The sequence below is a fragment of the Elephas maximus genome, chromosome 17 (genome assembly GCF_024166365.1).
Source record: "Elephas maximus indicus isolate mEleMax1 chromosome 17, mEleMax1 primary haplotype, whole genome shotgun sequence".
In the NCBI taxonomy this organism is placed as follows: Eukaryota; Metazoa; Chordata; class Mammalia; order Proboscidea; family Elephantidae; genus Elephas; species Elephas maximus.
In genome coordinates this window covers 67,082,462-67,104,749 of record NC_064835.1, presented here as the reverse complement: position 1 = coordinate 67,104,749, position 22,288 = coordinate 67,082,462, and the positions used below count along the sequence as shown (strand labels likewise).

Sequence of the window (22,288 nt, the reverse complement as noted above, 5' to 3'; positions counted from 1 at the left end):
CAAATTTTCAGGAAATTGTCTTAGAAATTTAGTTTGGGATGCAAAGCTGGAAAGCAGAATCTTGAACCACAGGGAAAATGAATATACTTGGAGGCTGGGACTAGAGGATAGGATAGAATGTGGAGTAGATGGTTTCCAGTAAAGTAATGCAATTAACAATAAGTCCAACCTATGACTCTAATGAGATCCTATGATGCATCCAAGTGCCACAAACCATTCTTGGCAGTTGGGGGCTATATTAGTTTCCTAGGGCTGCCATAACAAATCACCACAAACTGGGTCACTCAAAACAATAGAAATTTACTTTCTTGTACTTCTGGAGGCTAAAAGTCTGAAATTAAGGTGTCAGCAAGGTTGCTTCCTTCAGGAGGCTCTGAGGGACAATCTGTTCCATGCCTTTTTCCTAGTTTCAGGTGGTTGCCAGCAATTCTTGGTGTTCCTTGGCTTGTAAACACATTACTTCAACCTCTGCCTCCATCTTCACGTGGCCCTTTCCCCTTGTGTCTGTATCACTGTGCCCCAGTTTCCCCCATCTTATAAAGACACCAGCCATTGGATTTAGGGCCCACTCTAATCCGATATGATGTCATTTTAACTTGATTTTATATTTCCAAATAAGGTCACATTCACAGGTACCAGGAGTTAGGATTTGAACATATCCTTTGAGTGACACAATTCAACCCACTAAGAGGCTATTACATATGAATTATTAAAGAAATGCTTATGTGGAGGGTTGAGAGGCCAGAATTTTATCTTGTCTATCACTGAAGTGCTTATTCAAAGGGCAAGAAATTTTAGGATGATCAGAAATACTTCCTTTACCTTTTTCTTCATAAGAACATCCACTCATTCATTCTAGAAATAGCATGATGGTGGCTACATCTTAGGGATCTCATAATATGCACTGAACTACATGCCAAGGCAAAAGCTGACCAGATATGCCCATGTCTTCTAGAGGTTTTGAGTCCACTGTGGAAGAAGGAAATGCAACTGCATTTCAGTGGGGTAGCTGCCAATGTTGCAGGCAATGAAAGATAAGCTCTGTGTCCCTGATTCCTGGGGAACCAGAGCTGGATCCAGGAATCCAGGCCATGCCAGCTGTACACCAGAGATGAGAACAAACACCAGAGGAAGCAAGGGAGGGCCTGCAAACAGAGCTGAATTCTGTGTCTTCCACACAACAGGGCCTCATGGCCAGCAGATGCTTCAGAGTTCCTTATAATGGAGCAAGGACAAAATCAATGGTAAACTGAAACGTTTTTAAAGTTGATGGTTCTATCAGCCATAAGCAGATCTCAGCAGAGCACTCATAGGAATTCACTCTTGAAGCAAAACATACACCATGTATATAGGTGAGGAACAGCGTTGTTAGAAATAAGCGAATTCGTGCTTCTCAAAGTGTGGTCCATGCACTGGAAGGATAAGCATCATTGGGAAATTTCAAATTTTGAAATATGAAATACAAATCCTCAGACCCCACCCCAGACCTTCTAATGAGAAATTCAGGGTAAAGCCCAGAAATTGGTGTTTTAAGGAGCCTTTCAGGTGATTCTAATACTCGATATGGTTTGAAACCGCTGAGCTAATTAAAATTAGAGAATGGGTGCCTCATTTTAGTAATAGAAAAGCTCTCTTAAGCTGATCTCTTGGACTTTGTTTAGACAGCAGAGTTGGCTATGTGTCAAGGAATTGTCTCCTTTGTAGCCTTCTGCATAGAGGCAGTTGCAGGAGATGCCCGCATCCAGCTCCTTCAAAAAGATATCAAGGCACTAAGTACAATTAAGAAGAAAGGGGGTCAAAAAGAAGTCACCTGTTTTGTCTCACTTCTCATGCCAGAAAATCAGCATCTGTCTACCATGGCCTTGTGCAGCTTAGCCTAAGTCAATGCCTGTCACACAGTGAAGAGAGAAGGAAAAAGGAAGAGGAGAAAGGTTAAGTTGTGGTGGACAGATTTCTCTACAAGGTGACAGAGGCATAACAGGGGACTAAGGAGGAATAGGTCGGTCTGGAGTCCTCCTGATCCTCACGTGGTTTGCTGACCTGATGTTCAATTTTCAGTGAAATGTCTCTCTAATAAGCCAGTGTGACTATCATCTGGGATGAGGAAGAGGCTGCCCTCCAAAAAAATCGGAAAGACTACATTTTGCATTCCATTGCACAGAACTATAACAGTAGAGCTATAGTTATAGAGAATTTCCTTTACTTGGATCCACAATCAACACCCATGAAAGCAACAGTCAAGAAATCAAACAGTGCAATGCATTGGGCAGTTCTACTTCAAAAGACCTCTTTAAAGTGTTAAAAAGCAAAGACATCACTCTAAGGACTAAGGTGCACCTGACCCAAGCCATGGTGTTTTCAATCACCTCATATAAATGGGAAAGCTGGACAATTAAGGAAGACCGAAGAATTGATGCCTTTGAATTATGGTGTTGACGAAGAATATTGAATGTACCATGGACTGCCAGAAGAGCAAATAAATCTGTCTTGGAAGAAGTACAGCCAGAATGCTCCTTAGAAGTGAGGATGGCAAGACTTCATCTCACATATTTTGGACATGTTATCAGGAGGGACCAGTCCCTGGAGAAGGACATCATGCTTGGTAGAGTAGTGGGCTGGCGAAAAAGAGGAAGACCTCAACCAGATGGATTGACACAGTGACTGCAACAGTGGGCTCAAGTATAGCAACCATCTTGAGGATGGCGCAGGACCGGGCACTGTTTTGTTCGGTTGTACATAGGGAACCAACTGGACGGCACCTAACAACAACAACAAGAGCTTAACAATAGAGTTAGCAAGGGCAAAGTGGCAAGGATCAAAATCTACAAATCTGGAGCAAAACTTGAATATTTCTGGAGGGAGAGAAGGCAAGCAATATCAGCTCACCAGATACATTATTTCACTTTAATATTATATAAAATAATTTGTGAGATAGCTTTACAGAGTCCCAATCAGTTTAACCTGGTTCATAACTAAGCTTCTCAGGTGTTAAACAGGACCTGGGCATCTGTGGTCTTTCTTCTATGCTGACTGTATCTCTAAATCTGCCATCATTACCATTTCTGACAGCGAAACTAAGGGGTGCACATAAAAACCTTGGTTGTTTTGATAAAATGAGAAGTTGTCGGTAAGATTTCAATTTGATGAGAATTCTATCTGGTCTCTTCTAACTTCTCTTTATCCACACAATCACCCGTTACATATCCGTTGCTGTCAAGTAGATTCCAACTCATAGCGACCCGATAGGACAGAGTAGAGCTGCCCCATAGAATCTCCAAGGAGCAGCTGGTGGGTTTAAACCACCGACCTTTTGGTTAGCAGCTAAGCTCTTAACCACGGTACCACCGGGGCTCCCATCCACACAATAGTCTCTGTCAAATCGAGCCCTAACTCGATGGTTGCCTGAACAGAGAGTGGATAAAACTGAGATAAAGTCACTGATAAGAGGGGAGAAGAGGCACATTCAACTCAACAGAGATAGTTTCAAGAAACTCAGGTAGCAAAGAAACACCAATTCTTTGCTCATTCAATTCTACCTTTTTTCTTATCCCCCTTACCTTACCAGTCCAACCATTAGTGCAAAGGGGCCCTAGGGCAGCTATCACAAAGAAGCAAATGGTCACTTTCTACCCATCCAAAATATCCAACCTAAAGATGGTAGTAAGGAAGTGGTGCTGACCTCTGGAGTAGAAATATGAAAGTTGTCCCAGACATATTCCAGGTACTGTGTTTAGTTCTACTACGGTAGGCTAATAAATATGTTGGTTGAGGAATTTTCCTTGTAACTATTTTATCAAGGATATCTTCAACTTTATCCATCTTCAATTTGTCCCTCTTAATGAGATGGTTTGAATGAGGAAGGTCCCACTCATCTGTCCGTTTCCCCATGCATCTATAAATTTGTCCTGCTGTGATGGCTTGCGTATTGCTATGATGCTGGAAGCTATGCAATCAGTATTTCAAATACCAGCAGGGTCACCCGTAGTGTACAGGTTTCAATGGAGCTTCCAGACTAAGACAGACTAGGAAGAAGGACCTGGCGATCTACTTTGTAAAGAAATTAGCCGGTGAAAACCTTATGAATAGCAGTAGAACATTGTCTGATACAGTGCCAGAAGATGAGCCCCTCAGGTTGGAAGGCACTCAAAATACGATGGATTGACACAGTGGCTGCAACGACAGGCTCAAACATAACAATGATTATGAGGATGGCGCAGGATCAGGCGGCGTTTCCTGATGTTGTACATAGATAGATAGGGTCGTTGGGAATCGGAATGGACTGGATGGCACCTAACAACATTGAGGAAGGAGGCACTTCCAGGTGGTATAAATGGTTAACGCACTTGGCTGCTAACCAAAAGACTGGAGATTTGAGTCCATCCAAAGGCATCTTAGAAGGAAGGCCTGGAGATCTACTTCCCAAAAAATCAGCCATTGAAAACCCTGTGGAGCACAGCTATACTCTGACACATATGGGGTCACCATGAGTCAGAGTCAGAGTCAACTCAGCAGCCACTGGTTAATGAGGAAGGAGCTAAAAAGACAATCAGTGTCTAACAGTAACCTTCCATAAGCTTCCAAGCCAAACCTAAGCTTGTCAGTACTCAGCTGATCAAAGCTTGCATTCTAGTTGGAAATAAGGACCTTCTTAGTCTTTTTTTTTTGTCATTCTAGTTGGAAACAAGGAATTATACAATTAACCTTTTAATTACAACGAAAAGTGCTACAAAAGGCATCTGGGGTCTTAAAAGCCTGTGAGCGGCCACCTAGGATACCCCACTGGTCTCACCGCTTTGGGAGCAAGGAAGAATGAAGGAAACTAAACATACAAGGGAAAAATTAGTCCAGAGGACTAATGGACCACATCTACCGCAGCCTCCACCAGACTGAGTCCAGTACAGCTAGATGGTGCCTGGCTACCACCACTGACTGCTCTGACAGGGATCACAATAGAGGGTCCCAGACAGAACTGGAAAGAAATGTAATGTAGAACAAAATTCTACCTCAAAAAGGAAGACAAGACTTGGGGGCCTGACAGAGACTGGAGAAACCCTGAGAATATGGCCCCCAGACACTCTTTCATCTCAGTAATGAAGTCACTCCTGAGGTTTACCCTTCAGCCAAAGATTGAACAGGCCCATAAAACAAAATGAGACTAAAGGGGCACACCAGCCCTGGGACAAGGACTATAAGGCAGGAAGGGACAGGAAATCTGGTAAAAGGGAACCCAAGGTTGAAAAGGGAGAGTGTTGACATGTCTTGGGGTTGTTAACCAATGTCATAAAATAATATGTGTACTAACTGTTTAATGAGAAACTAGTTTGTTCTGTAAACCTTCATCTAAAGTACAATAAAAAAATAATTCAAAAAAAAAAAAAGACAGGGCACTGTGAGAGCCCATAAAAGTGACCTCATCTCTTCTATGAGGTCTATAACAGGCTTCCCTGGGGAGATGCATTTACTGGTGATCTGTCCAATAAGGAGGTGTTAACTGGGGAGAGTGCCTGGACCAGGACAGAGCATGTAGGCAGAATCAAGTAAGAAGCAGCAGGGCATGTGGAAGGTGACCAGGAGGCTGGAGGGCAGAAGGTGAAGGGAAGAGATGAGGTGGTGAGGCCAGATCATGCAGGACTTTGTAGATGAAGGAGAGTGCATTTTATCCCTCTTGGGAATCTCTGGGGAGCTCTAGTGGTGCCGTGGTTAAGAGCTTGGCTGCTAACCAAAGGATCGTCAGTTCAAATCCAACAGCCACTCCTTGAAAGCCCAATGGGGCAGTTCTACTCTGTCCTATAGGGTCGCTGTGAATCGTAATCAACTCAACAGCAACGGGTTTGGTTTTGGTTGGGAATTCCTGAGTGAGTTTTCAGTACAAGGCAACCTGTTGAGATCTGTGTTTTAAGGTCACTCTGCCTGCAGCAAGGCTGCAGTGGTGCTGCGAGCTACAGGCCATTGCTTGAGCTGCTCTTCCAACCAGCATGGCCCTGGCCCTCAAGAGGGGTGAGGTGGAGCACGCTGACCAGTCCTTGTACTCAGAGCGCCCCTACGGTAGCCTTTGTGCTGGCCTTGGCATGCAGGTCTAGTGCCCTCGTGAACAGCCCAAACAGCTTCACTGCTTGCAATGATCATCTCATCGCTTCAGGCCTAGCCTGTCTGGATCTCACTTTGAAAGCTCTCCTTGCCATCCTATGGGTGAGCTGCTCCCTGCCCCCGGGGGAAGGGTGGTGGTGGACAGCTTTAAGACTTCCTCATTCCTGCTAAACATAACCAGACATCAAACCAACGAGGCCAGATTTGAGGTGCTGAATTACTTACTGTTTACCTGAACATGATAGTATTTTTCCATCAGCTTAAACCAAAACCCATTGCCATCGGGTTGATTCTGACTCATAACAACCCTATAAGACAGAGTAGATCTGCCCCATAGGGTTTCTAAGGCTGGAGTGAAGAGAGTAAAGGGAAGAGATGACATGGTGAGGCCAGACCATGCAGGGCCTTGTGGGTGGAGAAGAGTGCATTTTATTCCGCATGGGAATTCTTGGAGAGCCCTGGTGGCGCAGTGGTTAAGAGCTTGGTCGTTAACTAAAAAGTTGGCAGTTCAAACCTACCAGCTGCTCCTCAGAAACCCTGTGGGGCAGTTCTACTCTGTCCTATAGGGTAGATTTTTCTGACTTGATGGCAGTGAGTTTGGGTATTGAGCACCTACTGTGTACCAAATATTTTACAGACATGATTGCTTGTTGTTATTCAATTCCTGCAAGGTTATGCAATTGCTGCCATTTAACAGACTGGGGACATTCCAGCTCAGGGAGATTAAGGGACTTGTCAAGTCCTCACAGCCAGGAAGTGTCAGACCTGGAGTTCACATTTGACAATTACAATTATGCTGTACTTCCTCTCCGAGAGAGAGGAGGATAATAGCACCATGAAGACAAAAAAGCCTGGCCATTCTGCACTCAACCTCCTTAAGCCCAGGGTTCTTACCACACACACTGCCCACAGCACTCTTTGTCAGCATCTGTCTGTATTCCCAAATATCCTGCTCTTCCTTCCTCTCCCTCCCCTCCCTAACCCTGACCTAAGAGGAGAGATACATTCCAAATCACAGTTCCCAGCTTCTCACCCCACCATCCAGTTTCCAAACATTTCCTGTTTTAAAATAATTACTGCCTCTGGGATGATGGGAAATCAGCACTGGGCAGTAACAGCCCTCCCTTGAGGTTTTATTAAGGAATTTTGAGCCAGAGTTGAGTGGGTGAGCAAAATCATGGTTTCAGCCTTTCCAAAGACGTTCTCCAGGCTTCCCACAAAGGCCAGGAAGTGGAGGTAGATGAAATGAAAGCTTGAAACCCCTGAAGGCCTTAGCCTATGCCCTTCAATTAATTGCATATGATATTTTACATGACTGGAGACTCCGTCCACTGGCTGATGTTGATAGAAGCTCAAGTTGATAGCATGTTGTGGTGCCTGAGCTAGTCATGTAGCGATGACATTACAGAGAACAGTAGGTTGGGTGATGGCAGTGGGGGTCAGAGTCCTAGCTAGGTCCAAGAATAATCATCAAATCAGAAGAAATGTGTGCTTAGGAAGGAGTGATGAGGAAAGGCTCTCGATACCAGGTAGGCAGCCTGGTCTCCAGCCAGGGACTACCTCGCCAACTGGAAGATGAAGGAATTGGTTGTATGGGTGATGCCCAAGGCACCCATCCATCCACCTATCTATCCATCCATCCACTTCTCCACCCATCCCAGCCAATTCTGACACTAAGACATCTAGAGATATGTAATGAGCTTTGTATTTACCAGAATTCCTCTAAGGAAAATGTCTGTATGTAGAGGACCGAAAACTCTGATAATAAGGTTTGAGTGAGGGGAGGAGCCTTTCAGGGGACATAGTGGAGTCACAGTAGATAATAGCCCAACTTCCCTGTAAGAAACTAAATCTAATTAACTACAAGAGCTTTCCCTTTATGAGTGAGGTATAACTTTGGAGGCAAGCATGAGAGGCTGCTTACTGCCACCCAGCTGTGTTCCTTCCCTACCCTTCTCACGTGCATCACTCACCCTCTCATTGGTTAGAAGAGGCATTCAATTGCTTGCCAGCCCGAGGTGTCCACATGTCTCTCTCCAGCCCCGATAATGGAGCAGTTGCAGAGTAGAGTCTTATTATTTAAGTCTTTGTTCCTCCTAAATATCAGTGCCCTGAGACCAATCCCTGGTTACCCCTCCTTAGCTGCTGTTCTGCCGGGAATTAGTCAGCCTGGACATCACATTCTCCCTCTATGGGTACCGCATGGGGCCATTGATCATTAACTGGATTGCAAGTGGCTTGACTGGTCCACATCTGACTCATCTTTGCAGTAATGATTAACTTCTGCTGAGTAACAGTTCTTTGTTAAATGTGTAGACGGATGGACAGATGGATGGACGGGTGGATGGACAGGTGGGTGGACGGGTGGGTGGACAGGTGGAAGGATGGATGGATGGACGGATGGATGGATGGATGGTTGGATGACTTGATGCAATGAATGACCAGATGAGTAAATGTGTGAATACATTTACAAGATAGTTACTAGGGTAAAAGATGAAACTGTTAGCCATGGAGACCCTGGTGGCGAAGTGGTTAAGAGCTATGGCTGCTAACCAAAAGGTCAGCAGTTTGAATCTACCAGGCGCTCCTTGGAAACTCTATGGGGGGCAGTTCTACTCTGTCCTATAGGGTTGCTATGCGTCAGAATCGACTCGACGGCAGTGGGTTTGGTTTTGCTTTTTGGGTTAGCCACGGAGCATTTTTTTTCTTGATACAAAGCCACAACAGACCAATTGAGAATGGAACCCTCAGCCTGGGCCATGCTTTACTAACTGAGCTAGTCTGCCCAGAAAGACACATCAAGGCATTGACTAACTCTCCCTTACTCTGGCACAGTTAATGTGGTAATTATGGCCATACCACCTTTTTTTTTCTTACCTAGGTACCTCCTGAGAGCAGGCCTCTTGGAAAGCAGGTGGCCAAAGATTTGCACTGACTGTTTCTTTTTTTTTCTTTTCAGATTATCAAGGAAGTCCCTCCACCCCCTGCTGAGGAGAGTGAGGTAAGCCACCAGGGTGAGGTTCGGCCAAGTGGGCAGGGCAGCAGAGTGGGGCAGGGAGATGACGGGGCTGGCTGGGACTAAGCAGAGCTAAGTCAGACCTAGGCCCCCACTGCATATGAAGCAATGGGGAGGGAAATGCCTGTCTTTGACCTTTCCTAACCAGGGACTAAACAGGAACTGAACTAAACTGGCCACCAAAGACAGAATGTTTCTGGAGGGTTTTCTTCCCCCAAAGATAAAATGTGAGATGCAAATATAATATTTGTTTCAATCATTACAATTATTTGGTGCTCTGAGGTACTGATTTTTCTTCTAGAACCAGCACCTGAATGTTGTCTCCCCTCTCCAGAGACTTCTGCCTTCTGTGTGCAGAGCAGAGCAAATTTACCACCTTCTCCAAACAATCAAGAGGAGCCTTGGTGGCATTAGGGTTAAAGCGCTTGGCTGCTAACTGGAAGGTCGGCAGTTCGAGCCCACCAGCTGCTCCATGGGAGAATGATGTGGCAATCTGCTTCTGTAAAGATTTACAGGCTTGGAAACCCTAAGGGGCAGTTCTACTCTGTCCTATAGGGTCGCTGTGAGTCAGGATCAATTCCACGGCAATGGGCTTAGGCCTCAATCAGTGTTTCCGGAAACAGCCAGATCCTGAAGTATACCATTGTTCTTTAATTTAAAATGATGTCATCTCAAGGTTTTCCAGGCAGTGATGAATACGCACTGGAGGGGGATGTGCTAATACCCTGGCCTTGTTTTCAAATCCTCATCATCTGGGGGAAAAAAAAAGAAGAAGAAGAAGAAAAACCTTGGCCTTCACCACTGAATTAGCAGTTCTGATGCAATGGTGGCCCGGGGTAGAACAGAGTGAAAGGAATCATAGGTGTTAAAGGCTTATGGTGAGAAAGAGCATCCCGGGCTGGAATGCAAAGCAAACGGCTTTCCTAATCCCCTGATTACTCCCGGGATAGCTAGACTTGCTGCATGCAACACCAGCCAATTTGAAAGCCAGAGTGCAGATCTAAAAATTTAGAGGGACCAAAAGATACATTGAGGTTTCAAGTTCATTTTCCTCAATCTCCAAGCCTGATTGTGTGCAAACCAAGTGCCATTCCCTCACCACTCCTCTCCCCAAGGCCTTTGTCAAGGGTCCTACAGACTGAAAGAGTGATGATTAAATTTAAATTTCCATGTGGCTCTTGTATGCTGAAGTATATCCATGTGAGCCAAGGGATTTAATAGCTGCAATCAATTAAAGCACAGCTTGTTGGAATGTTAACTTTCTGCCCAGAAATCAAGGGAGGAAATTACATTGCTGTGCAAAGAGAGGGAGGTTAAAAAATCCCTCTTTACATCCACAAAAGCCTTTTCTTAGTCCATCAAGAGATGGAATCGGGGTTAGTTCCATGGGTTCTAGTTTGGCTTTGTTCCTGTTGTGTGCGGCTGTCTCTTACCCAGCCAAAGAAAAATAGGGCAAGAAATTCCCTTGCAGAGGTTGCTCTGCCTTGCCCTGAGGTGAAAAATGTTCCCTCCTCCATTCCTTTAGAGGAGCTATTGCATTTTTTTCTGGTGCTGGCTCTGCATTCACCTTTGGAAGGTGACTTGGCAGCCACCGTAGCTACAGCACACCAGGGGACTTAGGTACCCTCTTACAATAAGACCATGGGGGTCTGGTTTAGCCTGGATCCCAGCATCTAGCACAGGCTCTGTACGCAGCAGAAGCTCAAGATGTATTTGTAGAATGAAGTACTATACCTAACAAAACGATTTTGGAACAAACGGACAAGCAAAAGTCAAAACCAGAAAGCCACCTAGAAAGAAATAGGTAAGAGATAGGGAAGAGAAGTAGTTGAGTTTCTCCAATTGTACCCAGCGTTTTTATAGACATTCTCCTTTCCCCTGAAGAAGGCAGACCTGACTTGTGAAACAGAATGACAGCCTTGGGATATCTGAGCTGGAAGGGGTTGTCTTGGGCTTCAAGGAGCACGCTGGCTGGCCAGGGACAGGCTCCAGGCTCCGCTGATTACCTTAGCATGTGTGCTGGCCCTGAGAATTCCTTGGCTCTGCAAGTTTGGTGACCCTAATATCCTTCCTGATGTGTTCTGGCAGAAAAAAAAGAAATCCCACAGAAACAGATAATGCAGCTTAGCCCACACAAAGTATTTTACACAATGCTCTGAAAATCATAGTCGTAACCTAACCAGAAACTCCTTAGAAGCAAGGTTGGTGAGACCACATCTCACATACTTTGGACATGTTGTCAGGAGGGATCAGTCCCTAGAGAACGACATCGTGCCTGGTAAAGTAGAGGATCAGCGAAAAAAAGGAAGACCCTCAATGAGATGGATTGACACAGTGGCTGCAACAATGGGCTTAAGCATAACAACGATTGTGAGGATGGCACAGGACCAGGGAGTGTTTCATTCTGTTGTACACAGGGTCGCTCACTATGAGTCAGAACCAAGTCGATGGCACCTAACAACAACAACAACCTAGACTATTTTCTCCACCCCAGCTCCCTACATCCAAATCCGACCAGTCCCTCAAGCACAGCTCGTGTGCTACCATCTCCACAAAACACACTGTGATTCCTTCCATCAGAACTAATTTCTCCCTTCTCTGGACTCCCAGGGTATTTTATTAATTGCTCCTTCAGCATCAACATTTAAAACCATTAGCTACCTGGCTTCGTCTGCTCCCTCATTACTCTAGCTGATCTTGAATTATCTCCAGAGAGTTTAACAGTGTCTAACAAGCAGTTAATAGCTCTGTGAAGTCATGTGTTCTCTGCCATACATAGGCATGAACAAGTCAATGATTAATCATGCTTACTCTCATCATATCTTTCACCATCATACCCTAAGGGAGGCATGTCTGCTATTTAAATAACTAACCTTAGAGAATAAAGACTTTTTGAATCTTTATAATGAACTCTCAGTGATCCTCTTTAATAGGGACTATCAAAATGAATAATATAATAAGGCGTGACTTTCTGAAAGTCTGTGTAATCAAACAGTGATACCCCTATATAAAGACGGTCCAAAGAAAAATTGCTTGAGATTTCAAGATCTCAGCAAAAGCAAGGAAGCTCAGTTTTAAAAATTAACAGGGGCATTTCCTGGGTTAAGGGTCTTCTCTAATTGGTAGCCAAGTGAAGCTTCCACACTAAGTCTGTAGTTATTCTGAATCCTTCGCAGTTTATGGGAGAAGTCCATCTATGAGTACCTCATCTGGTGGCATAGTACTAAATGTAATCTCCTTCCGTGGATTTGCTGACTACATATGCATTTTTGTCTGATCGTTTGGCTGTAAAAAGCAGAGACCAGTTCAAGTTAGCCGAAGATGAAAGGGCCCAGGTAGACTTGCTGGGGAGATAGCAAGAACTGAGTAAACTCAGGGAACCAGCAACTCCACCTCTTCCTCTTTCATCCTCACTCATAGCCTCTCTGTTTCTCTCTGGGAATGTACTCCCTTCTGCTCTCTTTTTTTTGGCTTCATCTACTCCCTCTTTGCTGTGGTTTGTCATGACCCCTGACTACCTGATGGCATTTCTCAGGCCATTGTTTCAGCGTCTGCCCCACTGCTTACTCAGTTCCCCTCTTCCAAGTCCCAAGAGACGAATACATTGGGTCTAACTCATCTTTTCACTCTAAATCATACACCCTAAATCGTAGGTCATGGCTAACTTTGGGCTGGCTTCCCTTGGGTCAAAGCCGCACTCCTGGTTCCGTTAGCTGTGGATGAAGGGAAGAGTGTTGCTTCATAACAGGCCAGGCTCCCTGGGCATGGCGAGAATCATTTCCTTAGAAGGAAGGATGGCCTTGAGGCAGGCACTGTGGCCTTTCTGGATTAGTAGGGTTTAGTAATCTAGACGTCAGTCTAACTAAATATTAGAATACAAACTACAGCCAGGAATCCCTGCCATATTCTTCATCCCCCTGCCATACTTACAGGTTCCATTTCTAACTTCACTAACAGCAGGAGGCCCATGACTGAATGGAAAGATGTTTACAGCTTCGCTTTAACCAGCTATGTATCTCAGACACACACAGACCCACACATGAAGTACAAGTGTAGAGAAGGAGTTCTGTTCTATCAAACATATACAGCACACACTTCTGCAGTCTTTGCGCTTAACCACGCTGCCTTGGGCAGGCCTGACCTGGACAGATTAGTAGTACATTTTGTTTGCTGATGAACAACAAAACCTTTCCTTCCTGGAGTCTGGAGCTTTCCTTCTCCCCCGAATCCTTTTCACTTCCTTTTGAAACCCTCTGGCTTAATCAATTAAATATTGTGTTAGAAATAGGTGAATAATCAAAAACCAAACCAAACCCATTGTCATTGAGACAATTCAGACTTGTAGCAACCCTACAGGACAGGGTAGAACTGCCCCCACAGGGTTTCCAAGGCTGTCATCTTTACAGAAGCAGTCTGCCATATCTTTCTTCTGAGGAGCAGCTGTTGGGTTTGAACCGCCAACCTTTCAGTTAGCAGCCAAGCACTTTAACCAGGTCTCTCATAATAGGTGAATAAACTACCCAAATGGAGACCTGAGCGGTAAGAGTTTAAACATTGTATTTTTACCATCAGGCAAATTAAGGTCTCAGGATATGACTTGAGGACATTGGGAAAAACAAATAGGGTGGAAGTAAAAGCTATGTAAGTAACCACCATGCTTTTTAGATATTTAAACTTCTTATTCACTTAAAGATTCTAGATTGAGTACCTGCTGCGGACAGTGCGTAGCAGGTCTGAGAATTCGTACAAGGAGTTTGTCTTAAGAGAGAGTGTAAGGTGTAAGGGGTGAGGTTTATATAGTTAATGTCTTAGCTTCTTGTCTCCAGATCAAAAAAAAATCTGTTGTCGTCGAGTCAATTCCAACTTATAGCGACTCTATAGGACAGACTAGAACTGCTCCATAGAGTTTCCAAGGAGCGCCTAGTGGATTCGAACTGCCGACCTTTTGGTTAGCAGCCGTAGCACTTAACCACTACACCACCAGGGTTTCCATTGTCTCCAGGGAGAGGCAGATATTCCTGGTGGATATTGCATGTGAAGCTGTAAAAATTAATCATAATAATAGTTACTACTAGAGATGACATTTACTGAGCATTTATGGTGATTCAGACAACTCTACAAAGCAGTTTTCCTGGAACTTTTCATTTAACCTTTTCGGCACAAAGGTGAACTGGTACAGCCCCTATTTTATAGATGAAGGGCTAAGCCGTGACGAGGTTAAATAGTCCACGAAAGATCACACCGGTATGAAGTGATGGGGCTGGGATTCGACCTTGTGCCTTAACGAGAAGCATAGAGCAACCCTCTCTCACGTGACCCTAAGGAATATGTAGCTCCTGTCCCTGGTGGTGCAGCAGCTGGGTGCACTCCTGCTATCTGAAACCCACCAGGTGCTCCTCAGGAGAGAGATGTCGAAATTTGCTTCCATAAAGATTTACAGCCTTAGAAATCCTATAGGGCAGTTCTGCTCTGTCCTTTAGGGTCGCTATGAGTTGGAATCATCTTGACAGCAATGGGTTTGGTTTGTGGTTTGGAAAACCAGCAGGGAAAACTCCAATTTTCTGTGGAAACATCAGGTGTTCTTTTTTTTTTTTTAATTGTGCTTTAGGTGAAAGTTTACAACTCAAGTTGATTTCTCATTCAAAAATTTACACACATACTGTTTTGTGACATTAGTTGCAATCTGCACAAGGTGACAGCACACTCCTGCTTTCCATCCCAGGTTCCCTGTCCCTTCCTGCCTTTTCATACAGGAGCGTTGGGTCTGGTATATCTGATTGAACTAAGACGCACATTCCTCACGTGTGTTATTTTTTGTCTTATACTCCTGTCTAATCTTTGTCTGAAGAGTGGGCTTTGGGAATGGTTTCAGTTCTGGGTTAACTGTGTGTCTGGGGCTCGCTCCTTTCTTAAGTGCCAGTGTCACTCCACCCAGGCCCAGGTGGCACTCAGGGCCCACAGGCCCTTTAACACTGAAATGGCCACTTGTCTTCTACAGTCTGTTCATGCCCTTGCTATTGTTAGGTGTCGTCAAGTCGATTTCAACTCGTAACCACCCCATATGACAGAGTAAAACTGCCCCTAAGGTTTTTCTTGGCTATAATCGTTATGGAAACCGATGACCAGGTCTTTCTCTTGCAGAGCTGCTGGGTGGGTTCGAACCACCAGCCTTTCAGTTAGCAGCCGAGCGCTTAACCTTAGTGTGTGGCTATTCTCATTTGCTCACTTTAGGCCCACCATTTTCTGGCCTGTCTTCTCTTTCGCTCTCCCACACACCAGCCAAATGCCTTCTCACCACGAAGCTTTAGAATGTGTCTGTCCGGGTTAGGATGTATGTGGAGGGGGCAGGGTAAGCGGCCATAAATGCCGTGAGCGAGAGTGAGAAGGAATACGAATATATAGACTTCTATTGGCTGCTATTTTTGTGTCTGAAGGGGAAAGGATGTGTATTAAAGGCGTTGCCCCTGGGTGGGCATCCGAGTAACAATAAGCACCTGGCTTTGAGTGACAAACTCATTTCCAAGGGTGTTCTTGGACTCACTGATCTTAACAATTTCTCTGAGGCAAGAATTTTTTCAATGGGTAAACCAAGCTATGGGAAAAGTATACGGCTTGTCTAGGACCAGTGCTTCTCCCTAACAGTAGCAGGTCTGGCACCCCTCGCAGCCATGTGAGGGTGATGACATGAAGTAAAAAACTAAGGTCAAAGAGGCTCCCAGGCCTGGGAGGCTCTAGAGGGCAGGCCCTACAGTAGAACTGGCCAGTTGTCTCATCTGAAGTCTTTGGGGGTAAGCCAGAGGTCACCCTCCATGTCAATTCTTGGAGATGAATTCCTAGGAGCAAATGGCAAGTCAGCAAAAAGCAACACTTCTGTTTGTAAATACATATTCCAGCTAATTTCAGATTTTCCTGTTCTGACTTGCATGTAATTTGTCATGACGTCAGCATATCTGGTCACACATTCATACTCGGTGATTAAGGACAACACGTTGATGGCCCTGTATTCTTTATAATAAAGGAGAGTGGTTGGTTTTCTTAGCAGCCACATTCCTTTTTTTTTTTTTTAAGTGTGTGAAATGTAGAATACTGGGTTCTGGGCCTGTTTAGGACTTCTGTTTGGGGTGGACACCAACGGCATGTGTGTGAATGTGTGTGGGGTGTGAGTGTACAGTAAATGTGAGTGTGTGTGATTGTATATATATGAGTGTGTGTGGGTGTGAGTGTGCTGTGTGTATATATGAATGTGTGTGGGGTGTATGTAAGTGTGTGTGTGTGTGTGTGTGTGTGTGTATTTGATATCCACTGTCCAGAAGATGCCTGATAATAGCTTGGTCCTTTTTCCCTCCAGAGAGGGAGCCCACCCTGGTGTCTCTGTAGACATAGCTGTGAGGGTGCCAGACCTGCTACTATTAGGGAGAACCACTAGGCCTAGACAAGTTGTATACTTTCTCCATAGCTCCGTTTTCTCATCGAAAAAATTCTTGCCACAGAGAAATGGTTAGGATCAGTGAGTCCAAGAATACACCTGGAAATAAGTTCATCACTGAAAGCCAGCATCACAGCAACATGCAAGCCACCACAGTGCCGCAGACTGGCGGACGGGTGGGAACACAAGAGGGGAGCATTGAATTCTCTGGGAAATCAGGGCACTCTTTACAGAATAGTTTCTACTTGCCCTAAATCTTAAAGGGCACGTAGAAGAAGTGGGAGAAGGGTTTTTCAGGCATATGGAGCCATGAATATTGAAGCATGAGTGGGAAAGATGGGACAGTTCAGTGTCTGAAGAGAGCACCAGACTAATTCAACTATGGGCTAACCAAATGTGCACATTAGACTTCTTATTCAATAGCTGCTTCCTCCTAGAGCCAGGCTGTGACTGAGGGCATGCCCAGGTCTGCCTGAGGACAAGGAGATCAGAGTGGGCCTCTACCATCCAAATAATGTCGGAGCACTGGTGTTGTCCAAACGTTAGTCAGCTGGATGCCTGGGGCTACCACATCCTTTAAATACAACTGTCTTTAACCTCATGATGGGAAACCAGCAACCCCCTCAACCTCTGCAGTTCCCCCCAGGCCCCACTGGCTTCCACTTCTTCCTTCTCCTGCAAGATCTCATGTCCTTTGTTTATGGTTCCTTTCCTGCCCTACGCTAGACACCACCCTGGTTCCTACACTCCCCAAAGATACCCCTGACACAGGCCTTCTGCACACAGAGTAGTGGCTTTTACTGAAGGCTTCAAAGTATGGGGGCGGGTTACAAAAAAGGCTTTAAACAAGTTCGTTCCGATTCAAACCCCTGCTGAGACTTTGCATTTCCATCCCCTGATATACTGAATCAGAATCTACATTTTAACAAGATTGCCCCCAGGTGGTTCTGTATGCATAAAAATTACCTGGGGATGTTGTTAAAATGTGGATCCTGATTCAGTATATATGGAGTGGAAATGCAAATTCCTCAGCAGAGGTTCGAACCTGAACGAGCCGGTTTGAAGCCTTGGTTACAACACAGTGCAGCCAACAAGCAACTTGATAGAACATTGGACAGCTCTTCTTTAGCCTCGTTGTCTTTCCCACCACTGGAAATCTTCAGTGGCCATCCTTGCACATGGGCCCTGGCTGTTTGCTGGTACTTTCTACTCTTTTCTGCTCATCTTCTGCCTGCTGCCCCCAAACCCCCAGTTCCTAGCACTTTATCATGCAAAGCAATTGGGCCTAGCCAGTGGCCTCCAATGACCATAGAGGACATTAGGCCTTTTCCGTAAAAGAAAGACCACTCCAAGGATTTCTGTGGCCTGCTTTTAAAAGTTTTTCCATTCCCTGCTACATCCTGGAAGGACAGTGTCGGGGAATACGGAGGCAAAGACTCACCTTCACATGCTGCAGATTTTCTTAGTGGCATTGTTGAGGGCTGTGATTTTGCTTCACCCATGTTTGGTTAAATGTAAAGATACATCAAAGATCCCCGCCTCTTCCTGGAGATTGCAAAAACCTCCTGTCTCTAGAATGTGTAAACAAAGCTATGCTAACTGCAGGGAAACTCTGTCTCTCCCGATGGTCAAACCCTGGGCTTGTGTTGTCTTTTGCTGTTGTTTGAGTTTGGCAGGCAAGCTCAGGTCAGGGGGCTGAAAAAGAGAGTGTGGAGCAGATTTCTTAAGTTAAGGCATTCTCCACTTTGAGAACTCCAGCCCCTGCACATATACTAGGAGCTAGAAGGCCCTCCTTACCCAGGCACAGTAAGTTCTTGGGCAGAGAGAAAAGGCATGAAAAGAGAAGATAGCTTAGGGGTGCAAGTAGTCCTGGAAAAGGGTGCAAAGTGGTTTTATATTTCATATGAGGAGCCCTGGAGAGGCAATGGGTAAGAGCTTGGCTGCTAACCAAAAGGTTGGTGGTTTGAACCCATGCAGCCACTCTGCTGGAGAAAGATCTGTTCCCTGTAAACATGACAGCCTAGAAAACCCCATGGGGCAGTTCTGCTCTGTCATACAGGGTTGCTGTGAGTCAGAATTGGCTCCACAGCACACAACAGCAACATTGTATCATAAGCCCTTAGAGTTCGTGAATTAAAGGAAAAAAACCGTTGCTTTCAAGTCGATTCTGACTCATAACAACACTATAGGACAGAGTAGAACTGCCCCATAGAGTTTCTGAGGAGCGCCTGGTAGATTCAAACTCCTAACCTTTTGGTTAGCAACTGTAGCACTTAACCACTATGCCACCAGTCTTTCGAATTAAAGAAAGCCAATGATAAATCCTTCTTTGAGTTAATATCATAAAGTATGGGGGCGGGGGGAATCCCTGGACGAGGCATCAGGAAACCAGATCAGAGCTTCACTGTCATTGATCACTTCATTTTTCTGGATCTCTTCTGTGCAATGAAGATAGTCTCTCTGTCTGTCTGTCTCTCTAACACAGTGCATAACCCAGGGAATCTTAATGTGTGTTAATGTTTTGCCTTGTCATCTCTGTCTCTCATCTCTCTTCTGCTGAACACTTGCCCTTGCTCGGTGTCTTCACCCCACCCCGTGGGTGCCCCTTTCCACGTAGCAGAATCCCTTACCCCCCAAATTCTACCAACACAAGGCTGTGGGAAGCAGACTTGTTCTGAACAATGTCATTCTCTGTAGCTCATTTCTCTTCTTTGCAGACCCCTTTTTATCATTCCCTCTCTACCCAAGAAGGGCATCATGCCACTGCCCTATAATCCATCACAGCTGTAAATGACGATACTTTACATGTGAAGATGAAGGGCAGTTTTGCTACTTATCCTATTTCCATCCATAAAGTTGCAAGTTCCTCTTGTTTTCTCCTTTCATCTTAAAAAATACAGCAAGAGCTAACTAACTTGTGACACTAAGTCAAGTTGCAGACGCTGAGTTAGCGATTTTATTTGAATCATCTCATTTTTTTTGTCAAGCCAACAGATAATAATCGGGCACCTACCAGGTTAGACGCAGTGCTTAAGAGCTCAGCTGCTAACCAAAATGTCGGCAGTTCAAATCTGCCAGCTACGGGGCAGTTCTACTCTGTCCTTTAGGGTCACTATGAGTCAAAATCAACTTGACGGCAGTGGGTTTGGCTTTTTTATTTACCATGTACTAGATGCTCTTCTAGAAGCTGGGAATACAGCGGTGAACACAAGCGATAAAAGTTTCCATGGAACTCACATTCCAGTGTCGTAGGGAAAAAAACCCACTGCTGTCAAGTCAATTCCAACTTACAGCGACCCTATAGGACAGAGTACAACTGCCCCATAGGATTTCGGAGGCTGTAATCTTTTTTTTTTTTTTTTTTTTGATCTTTACGGAAGCAGACTGCCACATCTTTCTTCTGAGGAATGGCTGGTGGGTTCGAACCGCCAGCCTTCCGGTTAGCCGTCAAGCACTTTAACCACTGCACCACCAGGGCTCCCTAGTGTGATAGTGCAGACAATAATTAAAGAGCAAGCTTTGATAAACTCTATAAGTAAAATAAAGCTAATTGATGTGATGGAGAGACTGGGCTAATTTAGAAGGATGTCAAGGGAAGCCTCTCCAGGGAGTGATAAGGAGCCAGGCACGAGAAGATCCAAGAAAAGCGTTCCTGAAGGAAGAGACAGTCTGTGCATAGGCCTTGAGTCCGGAACATACTCAGAGTACCTGAGCATCAGAGAGGCCAAGTAAGCTGGCAGCTGGGGAGTGAGGTGGCCACGGCAAGGTGAAGGCCGAGAGCGGAGCAGAGGCCAACACACCCGGGCAGGGCCAGGTTTGAACATTATTCTGGCTGGTTTGTAGAGAATCTCTTGAAGAGCAGCAGCAGGGAGGCCAGTTAGGAGGCTACAGCAGCATCCAGGAGGGAGCTGTTGGGGGCTTGGGGCCAGGTGGCGGAGGAGATGGAGGAGTCAGTAGACCTGGGAACTCTTAGAAGCAGGATCAAGAGAATGTGCCGGCAAATTGAGACAGGGTGAGGCAGAAGCAGTGAGGGAGACTGCAGTTCAAGAATGACTCCCAGGCAGCGGGGAAGACTGGGAAGGAGCGGGTTTGGGGCAGAGCAAATCAGGACTTCTCCTTGACATGGTATTGTCGAGATGGCTATTAGTCTCCCAAGAGTAGATGTCAATGGCAAGTCAGCAACTGGAGTTCAGGGAATCCAGGGCTGAAGACAGAATCCAGGAGTCATCCACGTGTACCTAGGATTAGACAAGATCGCCTACAAAGAAGTGTTGTTGTTGTTAGTTGCGTTTGAGTCAATTCCAACTCATGCAGTGGGACTGCTCCGTAGCATTTTCAAGGCTGTGACCTTCTGGAAGCAATTTGCCACACCTTACTTCTGAGGCACCTCCGAGTGGGTTTGAACCTCCAACCTTTCAATTAGTAATTGGTGCTTAACCATTTGTGCCTGCCAGAGACCCCTTCCAGAGGAGTAGAAATGCAGAATAGAACAGGTTGGAGGATTGTGCCACAACCTCACCAGGTAGTACTACTTTCATCCCACTTTACAGATAAGGAAAATAAGCACGTGACTTGTCCAAGGTCCAAGAGCCAGTACGTGGTAGCACTGGGATCTCACCCAGGCAGGCTGACTCTACGAGCTCTGGCCCATCCACTTTGCCACAGTGCCCTGAACTGTGTGCTCACAGCAATCCTACTTTGCTGCTTCATGCATCACAGAAAATTCATGTGGTACAATCTCTCTGCAGGAAGAAGATGATGATGGTCTGCCTAAGAAAAAGTGGCCTACAGTAGACGCCTCTTACTACGGTGGGCGTGGCGTTGGAGGCATTAAAAGGATGGAGGTAAGAGCAAACACCTAATGCACACATAGCTACGTGTCGCATACTCCGTGATGGAAACAAAAGCAAACTGGTGAAAATTCATGCTTGAGGCCTGGCAGGAGGCGGTGTACAAGACAGAGAGGTAGGGAGGTGGGAGGTACAGCCCTTTAACTGGGCAGCGCCGTATCTCACCCACCATGAGTCAGAGAAGGTCAGTTGTCTACTCAGCACTCCCCGCCCCGCCCCCCGCCCCCACCAACGGTTTCTTCTCTTACTGGAATAAAACCCGAAGTCCTTACCTGGGCCCACAAGACCTTCACATGTGCTGTGCCCCCGGCCTGGATGATTCCTCCCCTAAATACCCATCCCCAGGGCCCACTCCCACTGACCTTTCAGCTCTCCCTTTCCCTTGTCGACATCCCCGCCCCCCCGCCTCTGAAAACCCAAGAGAATTGAGCACTGAATAACACTAGCATTGCACATCTCACATTTGTGATTACCCTTCTCTTAAAAAAACAATAGTTGCCATTGGGTCATTTCTGAGTCCATGCTCCATAGGGTTTTCAATGGCTGAGTTTTCATAAGTAAATTGCCAGGCCTTTCTTCCAGGGTGCCTCTGGGTGGATTCGAACCCCCAAGCTTTAGGTTAACAGCTGAACACATTAACCATTTGCATTACCCAGGGACTCCTACCATCCTTTGTTATTGTTATTGTTGCTGTTCAGTGCCATCGAATCAATTTCAACTTATGGTGACCTCACATGAGAGAGTAGAACTGCCCCATAGGGTTTTCTAGGCTGTAATCTTTTCGGGGACAGATTACCAGGTCTTTCTCCTGCAGAGCGGTGGCTGGGTGGGTTTGAACTGCTAACCTTTCCGTTAGCCACTGAGCACTTAACCATTGTGTCACCAGGGCTGGGACAGCATATTTTATTT

The 22,288-nt window shown here is 45.5% G+C and overlaps 1 protein-coding gene across 1 annotated transcript in view; it reads left to right on the top strand.

Annotated features, from left to right (window-relative positions):
• The window catches only part of ANTXR1 (ANTXR cell adhesion molecule 1), a 258,803-nt gene that overhangs the window by 157,876 nt on the left and 78,639 nt on the right, over nt 1–22,288 (top strand). Inside the window, exons 14-15 of the mRNA XM_049856413.1 lie at nt 9,047–9,088; nt 21,278–21,373. Of these exons, the coding sequence (XP_049712370.1) occupies nt 9,047–9,088; nt 21,278–21,373 (138 nt within the window). The remainder of the gene's footprint in view (nt 1–9,046; nt 9,089–21,277; nt 21,374–22,288) is intronic.